This window comes from Diabrotica virgifera, chromosome 4, assembly GCF_917563875.1.
Source record: "Diabrotica virgifera virgifera chromosome 4, PGI_DIABVI_V3a".
Classification (NCBI taxonomy): Eukaryota; Metazoa; Arthropoda; class Insecta; order Coleoptera; family Chrysomelidae; genus Diabrotica; species Diabrotica virgifera.
In genome coordinates, this window is record NC_065446.1 from 258,065,622 (window position 1) to 258,093,157 (window position 27,536).

Below are 27,536 nucleotides of genomic sequence, written 5' to 3' on the forward strand. Positions count from 1 at the left end.
ATTTTCAAGCATTGAAAACTCTCCATAAATTCTATGCTACGCCAATGATTATTAATCTTGAAACCCCCAAAAAGAACCATGAAAATTGTTGACCCCTTCCGACCTCCGCGACTATATATATTTTTCAATTTCACCCTGCTCCAATCTAGAACCCTTATCAGAGGTTCGTGGTGTCGTTCCTATGCTTATCAAGGAAATAAAATGCTTTCGAAAAAGCGGCAAGTACCTTATAGCATGCCGTTAACTTCAAACTCGATAAGGTGAATATACTGTTATCGCCCAGTCGCTTTTTAATAAAATTTTAATATATACATAATATGTAGACTTAAATAAAATGAAACATTATACGTTTGTACCTACAGTCGGAAAAATGAAAGAATACCCATGAACGATCACATCAATCGCTTATCTTGTATTTGCTGTCTTTTTCTATAACAAACGTTTGTTGTTTATAGAAAAAGACAGCAAATACAAAATAAGTGATTGATGTGATCGTTCATGGGTATTCTTTCATTTTTCCGACTGTATATGTGAAACACTGTACTAAAGGAGGTATATGATTTGAGAATAAACTTTTAATGCAACGATATCATTAGAAATGAAATAAGAAAACAAGTAATTGGACTTCGTAAGTCCTAGGTTTTCATCCAAAGTGAGCGAAGGTAGAACCGGAAGTAGACATTTGAACTCTTCGTCTAACTTTGCGTCGAATGATATACCTACAATTCATTAATTTTAAGTCATTTTTACTAAACTTTCGGTCATAATTGTTTAAACGGAAATTACTTCAAAACCGGAACTAAAGATTAAAGCTCGACTTTTCAATACGCTTTGATTGATATGTCACATGTACTATTTCATGGCACTTCCGGTTAGAGCTTTTTAACCGGAAATAATATAAAAACCAAAAGTATACACTTGTTCTCATCTTTCTAAGGCACGTCGAATAATATATCACTTATAATCTACGGTGACTTTTAAACGGTACTTCCGGTTGCAACTCTAAAACCGGAAGTCCGAGACCAAATTTCTCATCTTGAATACCATCCTTGGATTATAAGCTTTCATTTGACACCTCATTTGTCATTCTATATGTATTAATAACGGATGAGTTATATTCGCGGACGGACGGAAAGACGGACAGACAGTCATGAAACCGGAAGTATATATTTGCTCTCGTCTTGCTAAGGCACCTCGAATAATATATCACTTATACTATTTCGGTGACTTTAAAACGGTACTTCCGGTTGCAACACTAAAACCGGGAGTCCAAGGTCCAATTTCTCATCTTTAATACCATCCTTGGCTTACAAGCTTTCATTCGACACCTCACTTGTCATTCTATCTGTATTAATAACGGAGGAATTATATTCGCGGACGGACGGACAGATGGACAGACAGTCATGAAACCGAAAATATATATTTGTTCTCGAATACACCTCGAATAATATATCGCTTTTACTATTTCGGTTACTTTAAAACGGTACTTCCGGTTGCAACTCTAAAACCGGAAGTTCGAGGTCAAATTTCTCATCTTAAATACCATCTTTGGCTTATAAGCTTTCATTCGACACCTCAGTTGTCATTATATCTGTATTAATAACGGAGGAGTTATATTCGCGGATGGACAGACAGACAGTCATGAAACCGGAAGTATGTATATATTTTGTTCTCGACTTGCTAAGGCGCGTTGAATAATATATCGCTTGTTCTATTCTGGTCACTTTAAAACAAAACCTCATGACTCATTTGTCATTCTACCTGGTAAAATGACGGAGGAATTGTGTTTACAGACGGGCAGACGGACGTGGATAATTCAATGTTTTCACAGTTTTTCAAAATTGGGCGAAAACCCAATTCTCAAACCTCTCAAACCCAATTTTCAAAATATATTTTATTTATATAAATATAAGGTTAAAATGCTTTGATTATGCTTAAACGGCTGTTAATCATGCTATTTTTAAGCGCCTAACAACATTTTACCGGCCCTTAGTTATTAAATAGTTACATAATTTTTATTTTCAAATTTAAAACCGATAAAAATTAAAATTTTTAAAAGACAGTAAAAATTTTGACGAGAGCCCTTGTGACAGTTTAAATTTTGGTGAGAGCGCAATTTTCGTTTATAAAAATTCAATTAAGAGTGGGTAGATGTCGCCACAATCGTTAGTGTATTATTAATTGCATAACTATTAGGGGCTAGACTTTCAAGAATTTTCGTATACTCTTTAAAAGTAACGACTGATAAAAAGAAATATACTTAATAAATAAATACTATATTAGCGTATATTTTAGATTATCTGCTTTCTTAATTTCTGTATGAAATAGGCATCACGTCAGTTATTAGTGACATCTATGACAAAGTAGCCGGATTAAATTAATTTATGTTTAGTTTGGATGTTACTCACTAGATGGCAAACAAATATACGTTACCCAACTCATTGAAAGCCAACTCCTATACTCCCAAAACACAGACGCAACAAATTCTCTACTACCCTATTCATATACATTCCAACTCGCATATATTAAGAAAAATAAAATTATACATAATAAATATGGAAGAGCATGTATATTTATAAATTGAATTAGTGATGTTATCCTATTATGTGTATACCATTTTTTAAAAAAAGACTTTTTTAAACAATGATAATACACTACTTTGAAATAATGTAGTATAAAAATTTTAAATTCTATATTTTGTAAAACTGGTTGCATACTTCCTGCCATCTATCTTCGGGTTATCAAAGTTTAATGTCGACTCTATACTGTTTCAGCTTTCTGCTGATAGGTGTCGCCAAATAAACCAATAAATTTTTAAAACTTTAAATAAGTAATTTTTGGTTTATAAATAGCTAATAATCTTTTAGAAAATTACTTTAAACTTGCTTAGTATATATTTTAAAACAATAGGCAGGTATAAACTAAAATCAGTAATTGTTATTTTTCCCTATCAAAATTTCTACTAATTAGGCAGCCCATCATGCTCAGCTAATTTAAAACATAAATTTTTGTGTTTTTTAACTTATTTAGGATCTAGTAATGAAATAATGTAATTATATAAGTTTATGAAATAAATAAACAATTTAGTGATTAAATTTTTTGCTTTTTTATCTACATTTGTTGCAGCTGGTTAATGTTATAATGGCCCATGAAAAAATTAGGGTAAATTTATTTGTGAAAGATCTACGTTTTTTAGGGCTTATATGATTTATCAGCGGAAAAGCAATTGCGAGGAGGCTACAGTTTTTCAAAAAATTTCGGATTAACATTATTTATCGAGAATTTAAAATTTTTAATGCTTTTAAAATTTGCCAAAAATACATGAAAAAATCAAAATCAAATCAATAACCCATGAAAAAAAGAATGTGTGTGTACTTTGTACGCACGTAAGAAGTTATACTTCTATTATATGATTTCAACGAAATAAAATACTTAAACAGTTTATTTTATTAAACTAATTTTAATACTTACCACTTTCTATACATCCAAAAATAAAAATAAAATACAGCAATTGCCCTCATTTGAACCCGGGACCTCTCGATCTCTAGTCGAATGCTGTACCAATGATGCTACGAAGGCATTGTTTTTACGGTTTCTCGGACATTATGACAAATCACGGTAACAAATAGATGAAGTGAAGTTTTAAATATAAAAACGTTTTAATAATACGTATTATCTTACTCCCGAGGATGACAAATCCAAAGACACAAAAATTATAATAAATATATTTACTAAAAACACTAATATACTTTGTCCACATCTTTTTTGGACTGATACATACATAACTTAAAACATTTAGCAACGAATAACATACTGTATGTGTGCGCATGTGCGCAGAATAATAAAAATTCACTCTCTATCGCACCTAAAGAAGTATAACTTCAAAAATTGTATAAAATTTTTTGTAGAAGATCTTCGTCTTTTAGAGTTTATATGATTCATCAAGGGAAAAGCAATTGCGGGGTGACTACAATTCATCAAAAACTATCGGATTAACATTATTTATCCAGAATTTACAATTTTTAATGTTTTTAAGATTTGCTAAAAATACATCAGAAAATCAAAGACCATGAAAAAATTATGGTACAAAATTGTTACGATTTTTAGAATTTATACGATTCATTAAGTGAGAAGCAATTGCGAAGGGGCTACAGTTCATCAAAAAAAAAAAAAAAAAAAAAAAAAAAGTGTGTGTACTTTGTATGCACGTAAGAAGTTATACTTCTATTATATGATTTCTTAAAAATAAATATACTTTAAACAGTTTGTTTTATTTTTGTTTAAACACCAAACAAATTTTGTGCTTACCGCTTTCAAAAAAAAAAAATAAAAAAAAAGTATAGGATTGCTCCGGATTCGAACTCAAGATCTCTAGATCTCTGGCCGAATGCTATACCAAATACGCTACTCGGTTCGGACGTACAGCTGGTTCCTAAAAAAACTGATACGACTCTTAGTAGGATTTGATTATTTTGAGCAATGTATGATTGGTTTGACATTATATTATATTTATTATGACAGACAAATAATAAAATAAACAAACAAACAGCCATTTTTGAGGTTGAATGGGTTGAACAGAATAAGTTATCTGACAAATTTTAAGATTAGGCAGTGACAGTGACAGCATGTAAATAATAAGTATATATCCTTCAAAATACACTGCTCAGTTTTCTACAAAATACGCTTTAAGAGTCGTATCAGTTTTTTTTGGATCCAGCTGTACCTAATGACAATTCACGGTAACAAACAGGCAAGGTGAAGTATAATAAATATACAATAAAATGTTTTAATACCACTCATCTTACTCCAGGAAGACAAATCCAAAGACACAAAAATTATAATAAATATATTTACTAAACACACTAATATATTCTTTTCACACCTTTTCTTGCGCTGATATATTTACACATAACTTGAAAGATAGCAACTAAACGCCATACTGTCTATGTGCGCATGCGCGCAGTATGAAATTTTACTCTCAATCGCGCCTAAAGAAGTATAACTTCAAAAAAAAAAGAATGTGTGTGTACTTTGTACGCACGTAAGAAGTTATACTTCTATTATTATGATTTCAACGAAATTAATATACTTTAAAAAGTTTATTTATATTTTATTTAAATATTAAACTAATTTTATTACTTACTACTTTCAAAAATTTTTATTAAAACAATATCAAAAATTAAAAATAAATAAAACAATAAAACACACACAAACACATTGAAAAAATGCCACAAAAATGATTTCTGAACAATAATTGTTGGAAAAATTTAAACTAAACACGGATTTTCTGAAAAAAATATTATATAATAATATACTTACAATCATAAAATGTATAAAAAAAATAAAAGTTTGTATTGGGGATTGAACGCGCGTACATTGGCGCGGTTAGTTTTAAAATTCAAGCATCTTTAGATTTTGGCTACGGACACATATCATGTTGGAAGATAGACGTTTTAAACTTTTGACAGTTCTGAATTTAACCAAATTAGTGTGATTTTTGTGGAATTGAAATATTAAAATGCAACAAAACATAGAGTAAGACAATAATATTAGATGAATATTGGTAGAAATTTTGTTGGTAATCAAATTATGTAAATCAAAGCATTACATACTAGGTAGGTTTATTTTACATTTTCCAAATAGGTAGGTACCTATGTAATTTTTTTATTACGGTACTGAAACATTTACAATTACTTACTTACCTGTTGCCTTTAAAAACTATTTTAAAAGTCACTACAATTATAATCTTGCTTTTTTCACTGCCCTCACAACAATAAAAACTAATATACACAACATTAGTTTACCCATAACCGACATATTGAACAATGATTGACAGGTCATTGTAATTACCCAATCAGAGCATGTTTAACGTTTCAGCTGCGCTCAGGACCAAGACTTTTGATGAATTCGCGCACATATAAATTTACTCCCAACGCGCCTAAAGAAGTATAACTTCAAAAATGAATGTTTCCAATAAAATCGTCTTGTGGAATGAAAAGAATAATAAGAGAATAACTATTAGCTAATGTAAAGTTAGAATAAAACACAGTCAATAAAACTATCAATATAAATATATTAGGTATAAGTTATAAAATGTATATCCGACTATGTATACAAATAAAATTAAAATCATAATATATTAAAAATATAATCATATTTTTAGTCTAGCCGTTCATAATCTCTGTAGTTGCGTAGACTATTTGGAAGACCATAGCATATATACACTGACAAACCTGTAAACAACTTAATACTAGAAAGACTCATACAAAAACAAAACAAAACATTAATATCAACGAGATGCATGATCATTTCTGATGAGTATGACAACAACTTCAAATATCTAGACAAATATTTGACATACAAGCATATTATCAAAAAGAAAATCCTCCGTGGATCTTCTAGGGACTATATTTGTCTGACTTTCGATGTTTTCATTGAATGTACATCAAGAGTTTGGTATCCCGTGCACCAACAACTACATAATCTACAGTTACTGTGTTGTTTGAGCTCCGTTTGTCCATTAAATATTGCACATGTTGAGAAAAAAGTAAAGAAGTAGGAAAAAAGTAAGAGAAGAAAAAGTATATGAATGTTAAGCAGGACTAGAAGCTTAAGGAAGACTAAAAGTAAAGAGGTGAAGATAAGTGAGATGATATAACTAAGAAAAGTGTAGGGATGAGAACAAGAATCAGAAATAATACAACGGAAACCAGTATAGTGGAAGGGAAAGAACATTCAGAAAAATATACTGCGATAAAAATGTCGACTATTTTTGGAGGACATTAAAAATGTTATGTTCCACTTGAAATTTCGCTCCAAAACTCTGATATTTGTCACGTGACATAGTTATAGAAACATAGTTTTCAGTTATAGAACACTGAAAAACTTACGAAGCAACAAAGAAATTAAGCTAAGACAAATAATTACCAATAAAAGAGCAATATTAATCGACGATACGGATATAATGGAGAGATGGAGGAAACATTTCGAACAACTGTAGAATGAAGAGCACGGAAAAGCAAAGGGAAATGAAAACAACGTAATTGACGGATCCGAGGAAAACACCGAGGAAACAGAATCTATACAGGAAGAACTATCCGAAGCAATAGGACAGATAAAGACTGGGGAAGTCCCGGGAGTGATGAAATTAGTCCAGAAAAGATTATTATACATCCCAAATATACTTTGGAAGAAAAAAAATGTCTAGAGAGTGGTCAAATGCAATAATTGTAGCAGTGCGCAAGAAGGGTAATAAGAGACTGTCAAAACTATTAGACCGGGAGGTAGTGTCAAATTTAACCGGAGCATTTTAGCATGGCTGTTTTCTTTTTATTTAGTTAGGTGTTCCAAAGCTTATTAACAAATGATGTGTCAGCTGGCCCAAAACCGGGGATTAGGCAAGAAAAGGCAAAATGTGAAACTTGATGGAAAAACGCTACAACTTATATGTCAAATATTTATCTCCGTTAAGTATTTATCTCTTTCAATCTAAGTGAAAAACTTTTTAAAACTCCGACGTTCTTTTTTATTTTTTTGGACCTTAATTTTTCAATTTTCTATCACCAACCCCTTATTAATTTAAATATTTCCTTGTTCTCTATAATATATAAAAATAAATGTTTGTCTGTATGCCCCTTATCGAATCGTAAACTATACGTTTGATCATATGATGTCCTCAAGCAAAGTTGTTGTACATGAACCCGGGAAGGTTTCTGAGTTAATACGACCAATCTAAGTAATCATTATTTAAGCAGACACCACAAAAACAACATTGTTTATTAGAAAAAAAGTATACGCAATATTTTTGAGTATTTTATGGCTTTCTGGTAATTTTTAGGTATTTAACTTTTAAACATTATTTTTTAGTTCTAAGGAGGTACGAAGTTTGCCGGGTCAGCTAATTAATAATAAAAAAATATTCTTGAACTATGTAGTTTGGCAAAGATTAAGGGCCGGTTGTTCGAACGCTAATCAACAATGATCATTATCAAATATTTAATTACTGTCACAACTGTCAATGTCAACTTTGTTTGGGTTGCTGAAAACATAATTATTGATTACAATTATGAAATTAGTTAATCAATTATGTTAATAATTGTTATGTTAATTGATTAACTAATCTCATAATTATAATCAATTATGTTTTCAGCAACCCAACCACAGTTGACATTGACAGTTGTGACAGTAATTAAATATTTGATAGTGATCATTGTTGATTAGCGTTCGAACAACCGGCCCTAAAAAGTATAAATCATTAATTTATGAATTTTAGATTGTAAGAAAAAAGGGTCAGCTGAATCTAAATGATCAAATGCAAAGTTTACGATTCTATAAAAGACATACAGACTTTTTTATATTGTGTCGTATAAATAATAAAAACGTGGTATTATCAAAAAATAATTATTTTTCAAATCAAAATGTCAATTTTAAAAACAAAAAAGATTTTCAGGGCCAGGAATTGAACCCGAGTCGTCTTGGTGAAAGCCAGTAGTTAGGTATTTTTTTTTGAAAAATGGCTTTGACAGAGTCAATTAGCCAGACTTGTTTGTAATTGACTGCAGATTCATAGTCATAAATTTCTTATTTCATAACATAAGTACATACTACAATATTATTTTTATAGATACATGGTACATTGTGTTGTTTTTTTAAATTATTTTACTGTTTTTTTAATATATATTTTAATTTATTCGAAACACTTTTTTACTTCTTTTTTTTATTTTTCTATTCTTTTTTATTTTTGTTTCTATTTTTTTTATTTATTTATTATTTTTTGTTATTATTTTTTATGTTTTTTATATATTATTTTTTTTTCTTTTAATTTTTTTCAAACCACATTAACAAATTATGCCTATTCAGTAGCTAGGTACTCTTGGCTATTATACACATAAGTCACGTAGATAAATATTTGACATATAAGTTGTAGCGTTTTCCATCAAGTTTGACATTTTACCTTTTCTTGGCTAACATCCCCGGTTTTGGGTCAGCTGACACATCATTATTTGTTAATAAGCTTTGGAACACCTAACTAAATAAAAAGAAAACAGCCATGCTAAAATGCTCCGGTTAAATTTGACACTACCTCCCGGGCTATATAGAGTTATATCCCTATTATGTGTAGCATCAAAACAATATGAAATAAATAATAGTAGAAAGAAAAATCAAAATAGAAAGAGAGCATAAACTAGCACTCTTTGATCTGTTTCTGTTTGGGTTGTTTTATTGTCTTTTGTAGGGACGTACTTATAGTGCTGTTGACGATATAAAATGTCCTATTTCTGCCTATCCCATTTGAAAGAAAGGTACTATATTACCATGTTAAATATTCAACACGAATGCTTTAATATCAAATATTTTCTCGAAGATATTCTTAACTTTCAAACAGTACCATGTTAACGTCTAATTGTTATTCTTTGTTACCAGACAATGGTACCTGTCTGCAATACCAATGTATTTGAATCTATCATTATCTTTGGTAAAAACACTGACCAGCAGTTGTATATATACCGATAGAAGCCTAATACATTCTTATTGCTCATAAAAACTGGAAAAACAAGATAGTTTGTTAGAAAAAGCAGAGGTCTCAAAAAAATTAGGTTATGTTCTCAAAATTTTTTGGAAGAGTCATTTTTAAGACCTTTTTAAGCATTAAAGACAGTACTTAAGCAACAGGAGGAAAAAATCACGAAGGTACTGTTTAAAAGTGCTGGTTTTGTAAATTATAATTCAATAAATATTATAAAAAATGTTCTATATATGTTACCCTAAGTATATTTCAAAAAAATATCTGTTTGGCATTATAATACTTAATCTGTATTTTATCTGTATTTTTTAATTGAATAATTTCCATAGATTCTAATAAAGATAGCTTAAGGCCTTTTTTAATATGAAGAATTTAAAACTGTTCAATAAAAGAATAATTTGATGTATAGGGTGAAGTGCGTACGTAGAATCTGTTTTTCTGTTATTGAAAGCTCTTTTGTGTTCTGATATTCGTATGTTAAAGGTTCTGCCTGTTTGACTAATGTAATTTTTTTGGACAGTCACCACATGCGTTTGTATACACCACTCTGTATGTAGTGAGATTAACTTATAATAAATTTTGTGGAAGTATTGAAAAGAAAAGTTATCAGTGTTTTATTGATAGATGTTCTATAATTTACTAAAACCAGCACTTTTTAAACAGAAAGAATACAGGTATAAAGCAAAAAAGCACAAAAATCGGTTAGGAACAAGGATTTGGATTATTATATACATTTTCTATGCAGTTGCACAAGTCGTGAGCTACGACCATCAATTTTCCTGCAGCAACAGATCTATCTCGATAATCTCTTGTTTTGTTGTTTCAATTTTCAATTTCATAAATCAGATCTTCAACAGTGCTTCTGAACCAACTTGTGTATTCCAGTTTCTTAGTGACGAATCTATATGTTGTTCTGAAGCTATAATTGACGAATCTATACCTTCGACTGTTGCGCAGCACTAGCTTTCCTCCTCAACTGGATGGTTTTAAAAATTTCCGACATAGCTTGCTTGTGCTTGTCTTTGTCATCAACTTTGTGTTCTCTATGATCCAGGGACTTAAAATTCCGTTCCGAAGTGTTGGGTTCTTTAGTCAATTCTCCAACTTTCAAGCTTCTAAAAACGTTCTTCATTCTGTTCTGATGTGCCATGTAGTCTTTGTCGACAGCTTCCACTATTGGTTCATCAACATCGTGGGTCTCAGCGCTAGGAGTTGATGGGAGATCGATCTCTACGTTGGGACTAGGTGGAGCACTTGTTACTGGTGAGCCTTCCTTAGACGGATCCAACCAACTCAATCTAGATGTAACAAAGAGCCCAAGTTTTTCTCTTGCTTGGTCCTTGTTGATGCTTTCCTCCAGAACATTCTCGTTCTTTTTATGTTCTTGAGGAGGCTTGGGAGCAGCTTGTTTTTTCCTAGGCATTATATAGAACGGTGTCATTGGGACTTCTGCTAGTTTGTTCGAAAGTTTTTCTTTAAACGATTTAGCTCTTTCTGAGCCCAATTTAAGATTATCGTCGTCAGGTTCGTCTGCTTTATTCTGGTCTTCTATTTGCACCCTTTTCTTGGCTATAGACTTCAGTGTGATGCGTTTAATGTCATTTGAATTAATTCTCGGCAAAGTAGACTTGTGTTTGTTCTCTTTTTGCTCTTTATCCTTTAGTGCTTCCTGTTCTGTAATATCCTTGCTTTCTGGTATGATTTCTGGCATTTCTGGGTCGTTTGAAGTAATTCTAGGTAGGGTAGAATTATGTTTGTTCTCTTTTTCCTCTTCCTGCGCTTCCTGTTTTGTAATATTCTTACTTTCTTGTACGATTTCTGGCATAGGGATTGGGGGTGGAGGAGGAATTGTAAATGTTACCAATTTAGGAGTGGGAAGAGGGGAAACATTCGCTGAAGGAGGTGGAGTAGGTGTTGGCGAGATTTGCTCCGGACTAGCAGTTGGGTCATCATCTGACGACACAGGAGCCGACTTGAAAGATACAGGAGTATCTGGAGGGGCTGGAGAATCCACAGAACTAGATCTTCTTAATTCTACGGCATTCTTTTGTACTTCCGCAGATTCTACATCGTCGTTCACGTTGGTTGTTAGTGCTAGGGTTGTTGGACGCTCTAGCTTTGGATCTGGAGGGGAAGGAACAGCGGGGTTAAGGACGTTATCACAGTGAACATCAGCAACAACATTTTCTTCGCGTGACATAGATACAGACACACTACCAACTGATGATTTTCGATCGAATTCGAGATCTTTTGCGACTTTGTCTAGCATTTCATCTAGTTCTCCGATGATTTTGTCTTCGATTTTATCTTCAAGTACTGGAGGTGCAACGGGAGCTTTCTTTTTCTTTTTGGGTACCGTCTCTGCATTAGCTGTTAGTTCCTCCACAAATGCAACGTTATCGTAATAATGTTCTCCTCCATTTGAGGTACCATTTGCCAGAGGCTCGTTAGGTTTGACTTTTGTCTCTGTCACTTCGGGATTTTGAGATTTTATAGAAAAATAGTAGGTGGGTAGGCCTAAAGGAAATATAGTGAAGATATGTGGTCATGCATTATGTACAGCATTTATGTTGTCAAAATGCACGTGATATGTCAGTCAATGTCTATTATTATGCATGCGCAAAAGCTGTGGTGAATAAGTAAAAAATGGCAAATATTATAGCAAAAATATATCATAACTTGAGAGCAGAAACGAACTAAAACATATGATTAATTTGTATGAGAAGACCCCCAATTGACTATAACATACAACAGTTGTAACTGATACGTTGGTTCTATCAGGTGCTACCCGGAAAACAACATCCAGCGTTACTACGTAAGTTGAAGACAAAACATCAAGAAGAAATAATTCCATACATAAGTCTATCTACCGTAAAGTCTAGTTACGAAAAACTGGCCATGAAAGAAAGAAGAAACTGCGAAAATCTTTGTAGTGGAACGAAACCACCAGAGATAAGAACACCAATTTGGGTCTACAACGACTCGTCCACAAGACCAACTTGGTCTGTGAGCAATTTGGTAGGTATAAAAATAAACAAAATAATTGTACCTCAACCTTGCACAATAAACGGACACATTTTTGAACAGATCAACAAGCTCAAATACTTGGGATATTTAGGCGAGCGGCACCCCCTAATTTGAAGCTAATTTGGCTTAGAAATCGAATAAGCGACCATGATAGGTGAATGGCAAATTTTTATCATTCTTTATATAGGGCTTTTCATCGATTGTCATTTGTTTCGAGCTTCAGTCATATGTTGTATAATCTGTGTATAATATTAATATACACGAATTATACGACATATGACAGGGGCTCGAAACAAATGACTGTGAATGAGAAGCCCTGTTTTCGAGGTCGCTGAATCCGAATATGAAGTTTATTTTTATCTAGAATCGGTGGAACATGTTCAAAAATCAAATTTTATGCAACAATACGAAAAATCAATTTTGATGATTTTTCACATTTACCTCGCTGTATCTTTGGTTGATGAAGAATGAAGAATGTCCTCATTATAACTTCAGAAACAATCTCTATTGCCAATCCATCAATAGCTGAGAAGCCCAGAAACAAGCAAACAGTGGAATCTCTAGTAAAGAAATGTCATGTTCAAAAATCTGTTGGAAAAGTTCTTGCTTCAGTTTTATAGATCGCCAAACAGTAATATAGATAGATAAGATCAGTAATATAGATAGATAATAGATCTGCTCTATGGAATGAAAGCGTGGACACCAACTGTTGCATCTATGAATCGGCTCGAAGCTTTAGAACTGTGGTGTTATAGGCGCATCTTACGTATATCCTGGGTTGACCGAATTACTAATGTGGAAGTCCTGCGTAGAATGGGGAAAGAGTGTGAAATTCTCATAACCATCAAAACAAAAAAATTAGAATATCTAGGACATGTAATCAGAAATCAAGAACGTTACGGCCTTATTCAACTGATTCTCCAAGGGAAGGTAAATGGTAAAAGAGGACCGGGAAGAAGACGCTTTTCCTGGCTTCAAAATTTACGAAAGTGGTATAACACGACTACCACTGAACTGTTCCGCGCTGCGGTAAACAGAGTCACGATTGCCATGATGATCGCCAACATCCGGAACGGATAGGCACTTTAAGAAGAAGAAGAAGAAACAGTAATATCATGATTGATTTTCTGGGAGCGGGTAGAATAGTAATAAGGAATTGCTATTTCTATTTTACTGACGAGTCTCTAGAAACAAATACGGAGAGAAGTCAGTGAAAGAAGAAAAATGCAATGAAATCATTATATTGAGAGAATGGCAGATAAGAGATCCGTAAACATAGTAACGGCCAACATAGATCGCCAAATGGAAAAACGAGAATAAACAGCCCGAGAAAAATTTGGTCAGACATCATTTCAGGCTTCAAGCAAAGGTTAAAACCAGCAAACATCTGCCAAAATAGAAAGAAGAAGAAGCTGAAATAACTTTAAAGAAAATCAATACATAATTATAAATGACCACCACCTATACAAAGACATAAAATAAAGACAACATATTTAATATCTTTGCCATTTTTTTTATATTCTAAGCATGCATTAGGATACCTTTACCTCCAGAATCAAAATGTGCGTACTTTGTTTCATAGAGGCTGACGTAACGTGCATCAGAAAGCAGAGGGTCTACCTTTCTCTCTAAAAGTCTGTTTTTGGTTCACCCGATGATATGTTTCGGTCTAATTGAGCATCATTTGATAGTGGTAGAATCAAATACAGACTGGTAGATACCCTTAAGCAAGCCTCCTAATGGACATCCTAAGTCTTGACGTCACAAAATTGAGAGGAGCTTATAGTTGACTCCAAACAATTTTGTTTATAATGTTAAACACTCATAAAGAATTTTTAATTTATTGTTTACGTTGTTTGTGTGACAAAATAAGACTTTTCATTTAGGTATTTAGTTAAAGAAACGTGCCAATTAAGAGATTTTTATTCGTTTTTGCCCAGGTGAGTTAATTTAATGCAATGATTGGAACGTAAACAGATTTGAGGTTATGTTTATTTTCAACCACTAAGGATTAAAAACCACCTGAGCAAAAACGAATAAAAATCTCTTAATTAACACGTTTCTTTAACGAAATACCTAAATGAAGTCTTATTTTGCCACACAAATTACATAAATGAAAAATTCCTTATGACCATTTAATGTTACAAACAAAATTGTTTGGAGTCAATATAAGCTCCTCCCAATTTTGTGACATTTGTGACGTCAGACTTAGGCTGTCCATTAACAGAGTGGTATTGTCACGTAGCGCCATCTATCTTGGATGACAGAAAACAGATACATTGCTAAATACAGCATTGTCTATTGTATGCCGTCTAAAGTAGATGGTGCCATATAGTACCAATACTCTATCACGTAGGAAACTTGGAGAATTATCTTTCCTTTATCTCTCTCTGAGTCTGATTTCGATTCCACCAATACCAGATGAGACCCAACTAAGCTAAAATATGTCGTTGTGAACGCAGTACTGGTTTTTAGAGAGAAATAACTGACAACCATGCCGTCCGGTGCATATTACGTCATCAAGATATTACTAAAGTTTATTTGAGGCCATGAGAGCCAGAGTGGCCTAACTGATTTGAATATTACTTTACATAATCAAAGAAAATGATCAGAAGCTATCAATGTCTGATTGATTTAGTAATTGTATGTTGACCAATAATGATTCTTGGTCAACATAAAACTACTCAAACAATCGGCCATTGGTAGCTTCTGATCATTTTCTTTGATTATGTAAAGTAATGCTAAAATCAGTTAGGCCACTCTGGCTCTCATGGCCTCATTTATTGTATAAAGATAGTAAGCGATATTTATGACCAAACAGGCTATTTATGACCTAAAATATATTAACTAATTTTGATGGGAAATAAGCCACAATTTTACTAAAAAAATGATTTTATTAACGTTTCGACGCCCAAATCGGGTGTCGTTGTCAAAATACAAAAAATATTAATGAATCAACAAAAATATTGTTGCTTGGTAAAAAAATTCTTCTAATAATTTATTTAATTTGACTCATTTATATCGGCAATTCAGATATATATTATAGATTTTAAAGTAGAAGACTTTAAAGTGATATTGCTAATATTTATGAGTTGCGTTCCTGGGACGACTTTATTGAAAGATAGTTCATTCGATTACATAAAATCAACCCCAACTCAAGAATATTCGTCACAAAAAATCATAACATTTTATTTATTTTAAAACAATAGGAAATAAATTCAACATTTCAACAACATTCAAAACATCAAACACGTTGAGATCTATTCTATCTAAAACTAAACCTAACAGTGAACAAGAAAGAACAAAGAATTGTATTTATAAAATACCTTGTGAATGCGAACAATTTTATTTAGGTGAAACATCAAGACCATTAAACGTTAGAATAGGTGAACATCAATCTTATATTAAAAATAGAGAATTTGATAGATCTCAAATATGTCAACACGCATGGGATAATGAACATAGAGTTCAGTTTAGAGATTCAAGTATAGTCCTGAAAGAAACAGATAGTAAAAAGAGAAAAATCAAAGAAGCGACTTTAATTATGCTAAACGAAACCAATTGTGTAGCAAATTCCTCGGTGGAATGCAGTAGTAGGATGTGGATACCCATACTGAAAGAGGAAGTCAATAGAAAGAAAATACCAGGATTAGTAAGTCAATAACATATCGAGTTAATACATATTTTATATTTTAGTATTGTTTATATATCTATGTTTTATTAATATTATTTATAATTTAGAATAACATATGTACATATTAAGGTCAGAATTTGGTATTAATTTTGAGAGTAAACTAAAGTAAGACCTAATACTTACGATGTCGGGATAGTATCACGAGGTTTTTTCCTGGTTTTCCCTCGTGATTTATTATGGAATCTCTAGCGCGAGAATTTTACTGTCACCATTACATGTGGTTGTCTTTTTAAAGACAGATCACATGTTATGATTTTTTGTGACGAATATTCTTGAGTTGGGGTTGATTTCATGTAATCGAATGAACTATCTTTCAATAAAGTCGTAAATATTAGCAATATCATTTTAAAGCCTTCTACTTTAAAATGTATAATATATGTCTGAATTGCCGATATAAATGAGTCAGATTAAATAAATTATTAGAAGAATTTTTTTACTAAGCAACAACATTTTTGTTTAATTCTTTAATATTTTTTGTATTTTGACAACGACACCCGATTTGGGCGTTGAAACGTTAATAAAATCTTTTTTTAGTAAAATTGTGGCTTATTTCCCATCAAAATTAGTTAATTGCAAAAATGCCACAAGAAAATAGCTTCAGAACAAAAATATATGTGTGATGAATATCTGGTTACATAACAACCCAACAATAGGTATAAAAAAATGGTCCTTATGAAGTTTATTCCGCGCTGCTGCAGATAAGATAATGATTGCCATGATAATCGCCAATATTCTTCACGGATAGGCACATCAAGAAGATCCAATGAAGAAGAAGAATAATCAATGTTACGACAGCCATATAATACTAAGCCGAAATAGACCATCCCAAGTCCCTTCCCTTCCAAAAAGTAGAAGAAGAACTAACTGACCCAATGGAAGCTATCAATGGGATAAGATGATGGGGGTTCCCTGGGTCCTCTATAATGGATGAAATAATAAAAAAGAATGAAAAATATCAAATGGGAGAAAACAACTTAAAATAATCTGCTAAGCATACGACGCCATACTAATCTCTTTAAAAGAAATTAATTCAAGCTACGAAACTGGACTTAATATTAAAATAATATTGTAACAAAAGAATTAATCACCGACTGCAAGTAACAGCTCCAAACGGTTCCACCTCAAGACGTAAGCCGAGAATGTTCTGCCGATAGCCCGATATGGATGGAAGTGGTGGGGAGATACGTGCGGTAGATGGAAGTTGGCACAATAGCTAGAGGTGGCGAAGTCTAGAATTCTCGAGAATGACGTTATTTTATATTTAAGCAAATTGCGGTATTAGGAGAGTTTAGTTTTAAGCTAGAGATTTGTAAAATAAACTTGTATAAATAAATTAATAAAGTCGTATATATGTAAATACGGATCGCTCGTTTTATTACAATATGAAAATAAATTGTATACACTCTACAATTGCGTTACAAAACCTGAAATTGGGTGCATCAATCACCGTTCTTCGTCATATTGCTGGTTAGGGTTAATGTATTCTTGTCTAGGAGGACAAGTAGCATATTTTATGATTTTAGTTTCTGTGGGTACAAAGGTTGTGTTTAGTTTCGGTCAGTAAGACGCCAATACAACCGGAAGTAGTAACAGCTTATGGTAAACAACTGGAGAGAACTAGAGAAGGCCAGAGCTGCATTCTTTAAGATAAAGAAACTTTTATGTGGAAACATTACTTTGAATCTGAAAATTAGATTAGTGAGATGTTATGTGTTCTCTAGGTATATCAGAGAATCTTACGAATAAGTTCGGTAGATAGAGTTCGTAACAAAGTTGTTTTGCATCGGATGGGAAAAGTCACGGAAGTCGTCAAAATAGTTAAAAATCGAAAACTTGAATATTTTGGCCATGTCATGTAACACCCAGAGAGATAGAATATGCTCCATTTAAAATACAAGGCAAGGTAGACGGAAAAAGAGGGCCAGGTCGAAGAAGAACGTCATGGCTTAAAAACTTGAGAGAATGGTTTAACAGATCCTCTGCATCCCTTTTCCAAGCTGGCGTCAACAAAATTACTATAGCCGATTTCATAGCCAACGCTCGATAATCGAGCACGGTACATGAAGAAGAAAGAAGGGTACAAAATAGAAACAATATAAAAATACTTCACGAATAATATCAGACTTATTCAAAAATCCAACGCACACACCAGACAAATCATACAAATATGGCAGGTTGCGAGTTTTTGTTAAATATTTTAAGGTAAAAAATAGTCAAGGCAGTTAAAAAACGTAGTATCAATGATATTCGTCCTATAGGTCATAAACAAAGCGACTATGATTATACTTTTTTTTTTGAAAAACTAACTCCATGTCTGAGATGCATGCTTTAGTGACAATCAGTTCAATAATAAAAAAAAAACAAAATAAATGCATTTTTTTCTTACCTACGGCCATCCAGACGGCGAAACGAATCCAAGTTTCTGAGTCTAAGTTTAACATTAAGTAAATGTTGGTTAAAATACTGAGAGCAGGTATAAGAGGCACCATGGGCACCTAAAAATTATTATTGTTATCAATATGGAAATCAATAAGGTCATATAGATTGAAATTTACCTATTAATATCAACTTTCTTTCTACTTTTTAAGTACTACGATTTTTATCGCTAAATAACTATAAGTATGATAATAATTTACACTATTTTATTTAAATATCCACAACGAAAAAGTTTTCCTGTAGTTGGCTGTATACCATGTAATACAAAAAATAGTAAATCCTTTATAAAAGGTATATATTTAAAATCCCTAAAAAGGGCTACATCACAATCACATAACTAGTTTTCGACTGGTTTACCAGTCATCATCAGTGCTTACGTGAAGTTTACATGCTGACCACCAAGAAATAACAAAAATATGTGGGTCAAAGCCCTGTATAAGTGGTTCGTTAAGGAAACATCAGTTAAAAATGCCAATTAGAGCATGGATGTTTAAACTATTTTAAAAATAATGCCCCAGGTAACATCTGAGTTATGGTGTGACTAGATTACATGGTGAAAGTCTAGTAGCAAATGACATTTGTTACTAGGCTATTAAATTTAAAATACATATATTTACTAAAAACACTAATATACTTTTTCCACGCATTTTTTGGACTGATACATACATAACTTAAAAGATTTAGTAACGAATAACATACTGTCTCTGTGCGCATGCGCGCAGAATAATAAAAATTCACCCCATATCGCGCCTAAAGAAGTATAACTTCAAATTTTTTTTAACATTTTTTACGTCTACGGTTAAAGTTTTTCAACTTAACCCTCTGTAATTCATATTAGAATGTCATTTACAAATAAATAATATAAACGACCTTTATAAGGAATTAAAAGATGTAAAATGTTTTTTCCCAATAAACCGTAATGCTTTAATATTTACAAATGATATGGAAATTCTTCATCTCATTTATAAACATGTTAATTATGTAAATACAAGTTGTAAATGTAATATGTACTTACTAACTAGGCATAATTTGTTAATGTGGTTTAATGTGGTAAAAAATTAAAAAGAAAAATAAAAGAAAAAAAGTAATATATAAAATACACATAGTAAAATATAAAATACAATAAAAAAAGTGTTTAGCATAAATTAAAATATATATTAAAAAAAAACAGTAAAATAATTAAAAAAATAAAATAAAAAAAGCAACACAATGTACCTATGTATCTAAAAAATAATATTGTTGTATTATGTACTTATGGTATGAAATAAGAAATTGAATATGAAATGACTATGAATCTGCAATCAATCACAAACAAATCTGGCTAATTGGCTCCGCCAAAGCCATTTTTCAAAAAAAAACCTCTGTAATGTATACGCCTCTGCAGAGGAGGCAGATAAAGAAGTAAAAATGCCTTCTATAATAAATTAGAGAAAGAAGGTGATACAGTACCACACCATGATATTAAAATAGTTTTACAGTCGGAAAAATGAAAGAATAGGGCTTTTCATTCACAGTCATTTGTTTCGAGCTTCTGTCATATGTCGTATAATCCGTGTATATTAATATTATACACAGATTATACAACATTTGACAGAAGCTCGAAACAAATGACAATCGATGAAAAGCCCTATACCCATGAACGATCACATCAATTACTTATTTTGTATTTGCTGTCTTTTTCTATAACAAAGTTTGTTATTTATAGAAAAAGACAACAAATTCAAAATAAGTGATTGATGTGATCGTTTATGGGTATTCTTTCATTTTTCCGACTGTAGACGATTTCAATGCGAAAAAGGGAAGAGATGGGAAACACAAAAATTTGATTTATTTACGTTAAAAACATGTTTGTACCGTTTTACAAGTCTAAATATAAATAATAAACAAGTAATTGGACTTCGTAAGTCCTAGGTTTTCACCCAAAGTAATCGAAAGTAGAACTAAAAGTCGATATTTCTCGACTAATACGACCGTTTAATAATATGCTTATTATTCACTATTTTGGAATAGATATAATAACACCCATTACTTTACCAGTGAGCAATAGTTCATTACTCACGGGCTGACGTTACTTGCGGGTCATTACTTACGGGTTGAAGTTAGATTTAAGTGGTGCATGGCACTTTTAATATACATACTTATTATTAGCAAGTAAAATTACTTAAACTTTATTTAATAAAATAATCATTGTAATTTATATCAACAATTAACGTCGAAAAATGTTTAAAGTATTTTTAACTGTAACAATGAATCAGCATATTTTTTACGTTTAAATTTCAACATTTGACATTTTAAGATTGACGTTATTAAAAGGTAAACATAAACAACAAGCACTAATTCTGTAAATGGGTTTACGGATATGAAATTTATATCAATGAATTCTGTTTTACTTACTGTACAACAATAGATTTTTATTGGGAGCAAACGTTATTTTTCATGCAATTGACTTAAAATGTTTTATTTTTAAAAGCCACCGCCATTATACACCATGATAATAATGGCATTTCTATGATTATAACAGTATTGCCATAATTACATAAAATATATTTTCTTATGAAAAATAAAATATTTCGTTTTAAATAATGTTAGTAGTTTATAATTATATTTTTCTACTAATCCAAATAAAAAAAGGTCGTAGAAAAAGTATAGTATTCTACTCGCATGTAATGGCTATTACTCACTCTGATGAAACATAAATCCAGTAATATTACTTACTTTAAAGCTAAGTTCCTGTCTGGAAACGGGCTGTGTAGCTACGGACATGATCAAGATACATGCTATACCAATAGCTGTAGACGCCAGCGCAATAGCCCACGTTTCACCTTCTGATATAGGATTTTTTAAATATATTGCACTGAGACCAATAAAGATGCAAGTTACACCTAAAAAATTACAGAACTATAAGTGAACAAAAACTGAAATTTATATCCTAGTAGATTTGCTGTTATAACCATGCATTTTGTTTTTTTTTTAAGAAATTAACACGTTAAATTTTATTGGCGGTTATATTAAATTGATGCAGCATACCTTGTAGATAGTCTTCAGTTTGAGAGATTAGTATTGTGTAATCTGCATACCAGATTATTTTAAGTTGTTTTTCTCCTATTTGGTATCCTTTTTTTGTTCATACTTTTTTTATTATTTCATCCATTAGCCCAGTAAATGAACGGGAAATACGGCGATACCTGTAATTTTCAGGGGCAACTCCGAATTGCATGAAAATTTGGATTTAGGTTCTACTTAGCCCACACTTTAATTGAATTTGTGCCGTTGGTTGCTTTTACTTGGGGGTGACAGTCACCCCTTCTCAGGGGTGAAAAAACATACCTTCAAGATAAGCCCGGAAATGGATAAATTGACTGATTATAAGCAATTTTCATTCTATAAAGTTTTTTATGTAAGTTAATACTTTTCGAGTTATTTGCGATTGAAAATGTTTATTTTTCGACAAAAAAACTACGTTTTCAAACGGTTTTTCGCAAATAACTAAGCAAATTTGTAGCTCATGAAAATACGTTTTTATTCGTTCAATTCCAAATTGAATAGTATTTCATCGTAAAATAACCAAAAAATGAAGCACTTTTCGGAAAAACTCATTTTAAACTTTTTTAAAGTGTATAAAAAAAAAGCTTTATTTTAATTGTTTATAAAAGTTTCTAGCATTAAAAATAAGCTAGTTACTCTCAAAATAAAGTTGGTCCCTTTTTTTTGGTAAAAAAATCATAAAAATCTCACGGTGTTTAGCTCCCCAAATAAAATTATTCGTTACTACTTTACAAACAATTTACTTTATTTATCTATTTTTACATGATCTGTCAGTTTCACCAGTTAAAAAGGCTTATTTTTAAAAGGGTTATAGTTGAAAGTGCTTGAACGAGTCACTAAACACTAAACACGAGTGTATGCAAACTTTGAATAGCCATATCTTAACAAATTTTGTCTTACAGAAAAAAAAATGAAACTATTAGCATATTTTTAACAGCAAAACCTACATTTTTTACTCTTTAAGATTTTTCGTGTCACTAATACTTTTTAAGTTATTTTGAAAAAAGGAAATTTTTTCAAAATTTTTAGAAAAACTTTTTTTACTGTAAAACCAAATTTTTTCATAAATAAGCACTTGAAACCGCTCAAATTTACAGATAATATAAATAGTATACATACATTTAAAGTAAATGGTAAAGCGGTAACGATTAATTTTATTTAGGGTGCTAAATAGAGGGAGATTTCACTTTCTTAGTTTTCTTAATTTTTCGGTGATTTCACGTTGAAATATTCGATTTAGAATTAGACGAATAAGAACGTATTTTCATGGGCTACAACTTTGCTTTTACTCAGTTTGTAAACTTTACTGATACACCATTTATTTAGTTTTTTTTATAAGCTACACTTTTAAGAACTAAGAATATTTTTTTCGATAAAAATATTTACTTTTTGAGTTATTTGCAAAAAACCGTCTGAAAACGTAGTTTTTTTGTCGAAAAATAAACATTTTCAATCGCAAATAACTCGAAAAGTATTGACTTACGTCAAAAATTCTATAGAAGAAAAGTTGCTTACAATTAGTCAATTTATCCATTTCCGGACTCACAAACGCTCTTTTTTTCGCCCCCGAGAAGGGGTCAATGCCACCCCTCAAGTAAAAGAAACCAACAGCACAAATTCAGCTTTGAAGTGGAGGGTAAGTAGAACCTAATTCCAAATTTTCATGCAATTTGGAGTTGCCCATGAAAATTACACTCCAAAACGATCATTTATTGGGCTACATGATCAGGTTCAACAATAGGCAACTCAAAGAATCCCCCTTTCTTATCCTATTGTGAGCTTCACTTGGGTCCGTTAGTTCTTTCTTCTAGTTTTACGTTTATTGTGATGTTCAGGTATATATTTTCCATTATTTTGATTACTCCTAGAGGTATCTCTCTTGGCGTCCTTTAATTTGACCCTACCAAATGCCTTCTTAAACTCCACGAAATATCAATATTCCGGTTTGTTGTATTCTATCTAATGATTTCTCTTGCACTTGCCTCATTATAAATATAGCGTCGGTGTATGATCTTCCTGACCTAAAACTTTATTGTTCTTCTGTTAGAGTTATAATTTCATTCAATTTGTTTGTTATCACTTTGGATATTAATTTTACTGTTGTGTTTAATAAATTAATTTCTCTGTAATTCTCCGGGTCCGATTTGCCTCCATTTTTGAAGAGAGGTATTCGAATGCTTTATCTCCATTCTTGTGGTATTGTGTTTTATTCTATTATTTTTTGGATTAGTTTTAATCGTTATTTGGTCAAATCTAGTCATCTTCCTATGTTATATGTTGCTATTGTTAAGAGTGGAAGTTATATGTGAAGATACAACGCTTTCAATGATCGAATTCTCTTTGAACAGATGGGAAACATGACAGAAATATAATATTGCAGTACTGAATTATCACTAGCGAACAGATATTAACGAATATAATTACGAGAGATAGGGTAGTTTTCAATTGACTACATTTAAACCTCGTATCATTTTAAAATCTACCGAATACTGCGAAAAAATGACCGAAAAATTGCGTATTCATTAAACTGTCTGATTTTGAATTCGTTGACTCACGTTTTTAACGTTACATGCAATTTGTAATAATACTTTGGGCTAATTAGCAAAATACAAGGAAAAGTTATTTACCAGCAATTTTATTGCTGGAATCGAATCTTGTGATTGTATTTATTAATAATATAGGTATGCAAAGTCCGCAGATAGTGTGCTACTTTTTTTTAAACAATATGGCGCCCCAAAATCGTGTTTTTTTTAAATTTTTGCTTTATAACTCCAAAAATTTTAATTTTACACCAAAACTACCCAAATAAAAATTAACCGTAATTAAATTCTGCATAGAGACGTGTTTTTCCCGATTTACTTCGACGAAAATTTTCCCCGGAAAATGTGGGTTCTTCCAACAAAATCTTTAATTTTCAACAAAAATTTTAGATAAGTCATTGTTTATCAATAATTAAATAACTTAGTAATATAAAATCTCTTTTCGTATAGATTATAATTCCAGCAGCCGATGGAAATTGAATGAACAGTTTAGCAACAATTGAATTGTTGATTAAAAATTTACGGTCGCTATAATTACAATAATTATGATACATAACTATGTTATGTATCATAATTTGTACGAATAACTATGATTTTTGTATAAAAAGACACTGTACCTATCTAATGTACTTTACAGAATTGAAATTTAGCGGCTATTTAAGCGGCCTCAGGAAAATTTTAAAATTATAAACAATTTTTTGGCTGATAAACAAATAGAATATCTCAGGAAATATTAAATTAAATTAAATCATGAAAACGGTATTGGAAAAAAGCAGCATGACGCTTCTTTTAAAAGAAAAAACGTTTAATTGTGATGAGTGGTTCCTGAGATACAACTGGCCAAAGTTGACCGGCATTTACGGCGAAGATATAAACAATAGGATCATAATTTTCGAACCATCACCTTTTTATTTTTTTTCCCAAGTAACTCGAGTAGAGCCATCTAACTAACCCATTGTTAAATATCAAACTTGATTTTCTTGTGTTATAATAGATTAATTTATTTATAAGAAAAGAAAACTACATATTTTTTCAGTTACATAAGTACATTAATTAGGTACAGTGTCTTTTTATACAAAAATCATAGTTATTCTTATGTATCATAATTATTGTGGTTATTATAGTGACCGTAAATTTTTAATTATCTATGATGAATTAGAAAGAGCATACGACAGTTGTCCCAGAAGTGACATTAAAATAGTAATCGGTGATCTGAATGCAAAAATCGGAAGGGAAGATATATATCTACCGCACATCGGTAAATATAGTCTCCATAATACCAATTCGAATGGACACCGAGCAGTCACCTTCGCAGCCGCAAAGAACATGATCGTAGGAAGCACATGTTTTCTACACAAAAAAATACATATGGGAACTTGGACCTCGCCCGATGGATTAACGAACAACCAAATTGATCATATGCTCATAGATGCTAGACATTTCTCAAACTTGATGGATGTCCGGACCTATCGAGGCGCCAATATTGATTCAGATCACTTTCTAGTTGGCACAAGAATTCGAGCTAGAATCTCAAACGCGAAGAAGGAGAGAAGTACCAAAACAACGCGCCTTAATATTGAACTCCTCAAAAATCCGCAAACGGTAGAAAGGTTTCAAAACTATATCGAAACTAACTGCATAATTAATGAGAATCTAACAATCAGCGAACAATGGGAAATGTGTAAAAATAATATTAAAGACGCAGCAAATAATATTCTAGGGCCAGAGAAACCACCATCACGCAATGAGTGGTTCGATGCTGAGTGTGAGGACATTACAAGAAGAAAGAACGATGCATATAAACAGATGCAGCACAGGAAAACCCGAGAAAAACAACAAAAATATAAAGACCTTAGAAGAGAAGAGAAGTGCATTCATAGAAGAAAAAAGAGAACTTATGAAAATAGAATACTAGAAGAACTTGAGGCATTAAAACAGGAAAATCAAACAAGAAAATTCTATAAAACTCTGAATAATGCAAGAAAGGAATTCAAACCAAGGCTAAGACTATGTAAGGATAAGGAGGGGCACATACTCAATACAAAAGAAGAAATATTGAAAAGGTGGGTGGAACACTATAAAGAACTACTTACCATCGAAGTAGAAGATCCAAATCAACCGAACCCAAGAGCAACCAACAATACACCATTAGAGCCTCCATCAATTCAAGAAGTACGGGATGTAATAAAACACCTAAGAAATAATAAATCTCCAGGAAGTGATGGTATATCCGCGGAACTTATTAAATATGGAGGTGATACCCTGACTAATCAAATATATAAAATAATACTAAGAGCCTGGAATGAGGAACAAATCCCGGAAGAGTGGTGTCTTGGAATCGTTTGCCCGCTACACAAAAAGGGTGATCAATTGGAATGTAGAAACTATAGGGGAATAACCCTCCTTAATACAGCTCACAAAATATTTTCGAGCATCTTATATGGTCGCCTAAGTGCATATTCTTCTTGAGAAGAGTTGACAAGAGGAGCTTCTTGGAGAATATCAAAGTGGTTTTAGGCCTGGTCGATCAACAACAGACCAGATCTTTGTGCTAAGACAAATACTGGAAAAAACCAATGAATTCAATAACGACACATACCATCTTTTCGTAGATTTTAAATCGGCCTATGATAGTGTCCTAAGAAATAAATTGTATGAAGCCATAGATCAATTCCACATCCCTGACAAACTGATAAGATTGGTTAAGGCTACAATGCGTAAAGTCGTTTGCAAAGTCGAAATACAGGGCGAACAATCACAGGCGTTTGAAACGAATATTGGGCTGCGACAGGGAGATGTGCTGGCGTGTCTCCTCTTCAACATAGCTCTGGAAAAGGCGGTCAGAGATGCCCGAATAGACAACAGAGGAAATATTTTTAATAAATCATCCCAAATTTTGGCATATGCCGATGACGTGGACCTAGTTGCCCGCACAACACGCAAACTAGAAGAAATGTATACCACCTTCTCAAATGCCTCAAAAAATATGGGCATGACAGTAAACGAGGAGAAAACTAAGATGGTGGCATCAACACCCAACAATAGAGCCATAAACATCGGTCACCAATTCTCTGTTGATAACTCTACCTTTGAAGTGGTGGACAAATTCACATACTTAGGTTCCCAGATCACCAAGGAAAACGTCATGACAGAAGAAATCAAGCGAAGGATAATCCTAGCGAACAAATGCTATTTTGGACTGAGTAGACATATGAGAAGCAGAAACTTAAGCCAAAAAACAAAAATAACCATATACAAAACCCTTATACAA

At 32.0% G+C, this 27,536-nt stretch overlaps 1 protein-coding gene across 3 annotated transcripts in view; it reads right to left on the reverse strand.

Moving 5' to 3' along the window:
* Positions 1 to 6,053: 6,053 nt before the first annotated feature.
* Positions 6,054 to 27,536, reverse strand: part of LOC114343386 (high affinity cationic amino acid transporter 1) — a 90,163-nt gene continuing 68,680 nt past the window's right edge. For all 3 annotated transcript variants that reach the window (XM_050648916.1, XM_050648915.1, XM_050648914.1), the window contains 3 exons: positions 21,396 to 21,562; positions 18,631 to 18,739; positions 6,054 to 12,040 (listed from right to left, as the gene is read on the reverse strand). In XM_050648916.1, coding sequence (XP_050504873.1) covers positions 10,458 to 12,040; positions 18,631 to 18,739; positions 21,396 to 21,562 — 1,859 coding nt within the window. In that variant the 3' untranslated portion in view covers positions 6,054 to 10,457. The remainder of the gene's footprint in view (positions 12,041 to 18,630; positions 18,740 to 21,395; positions 21,563 to 27,536) is intronic.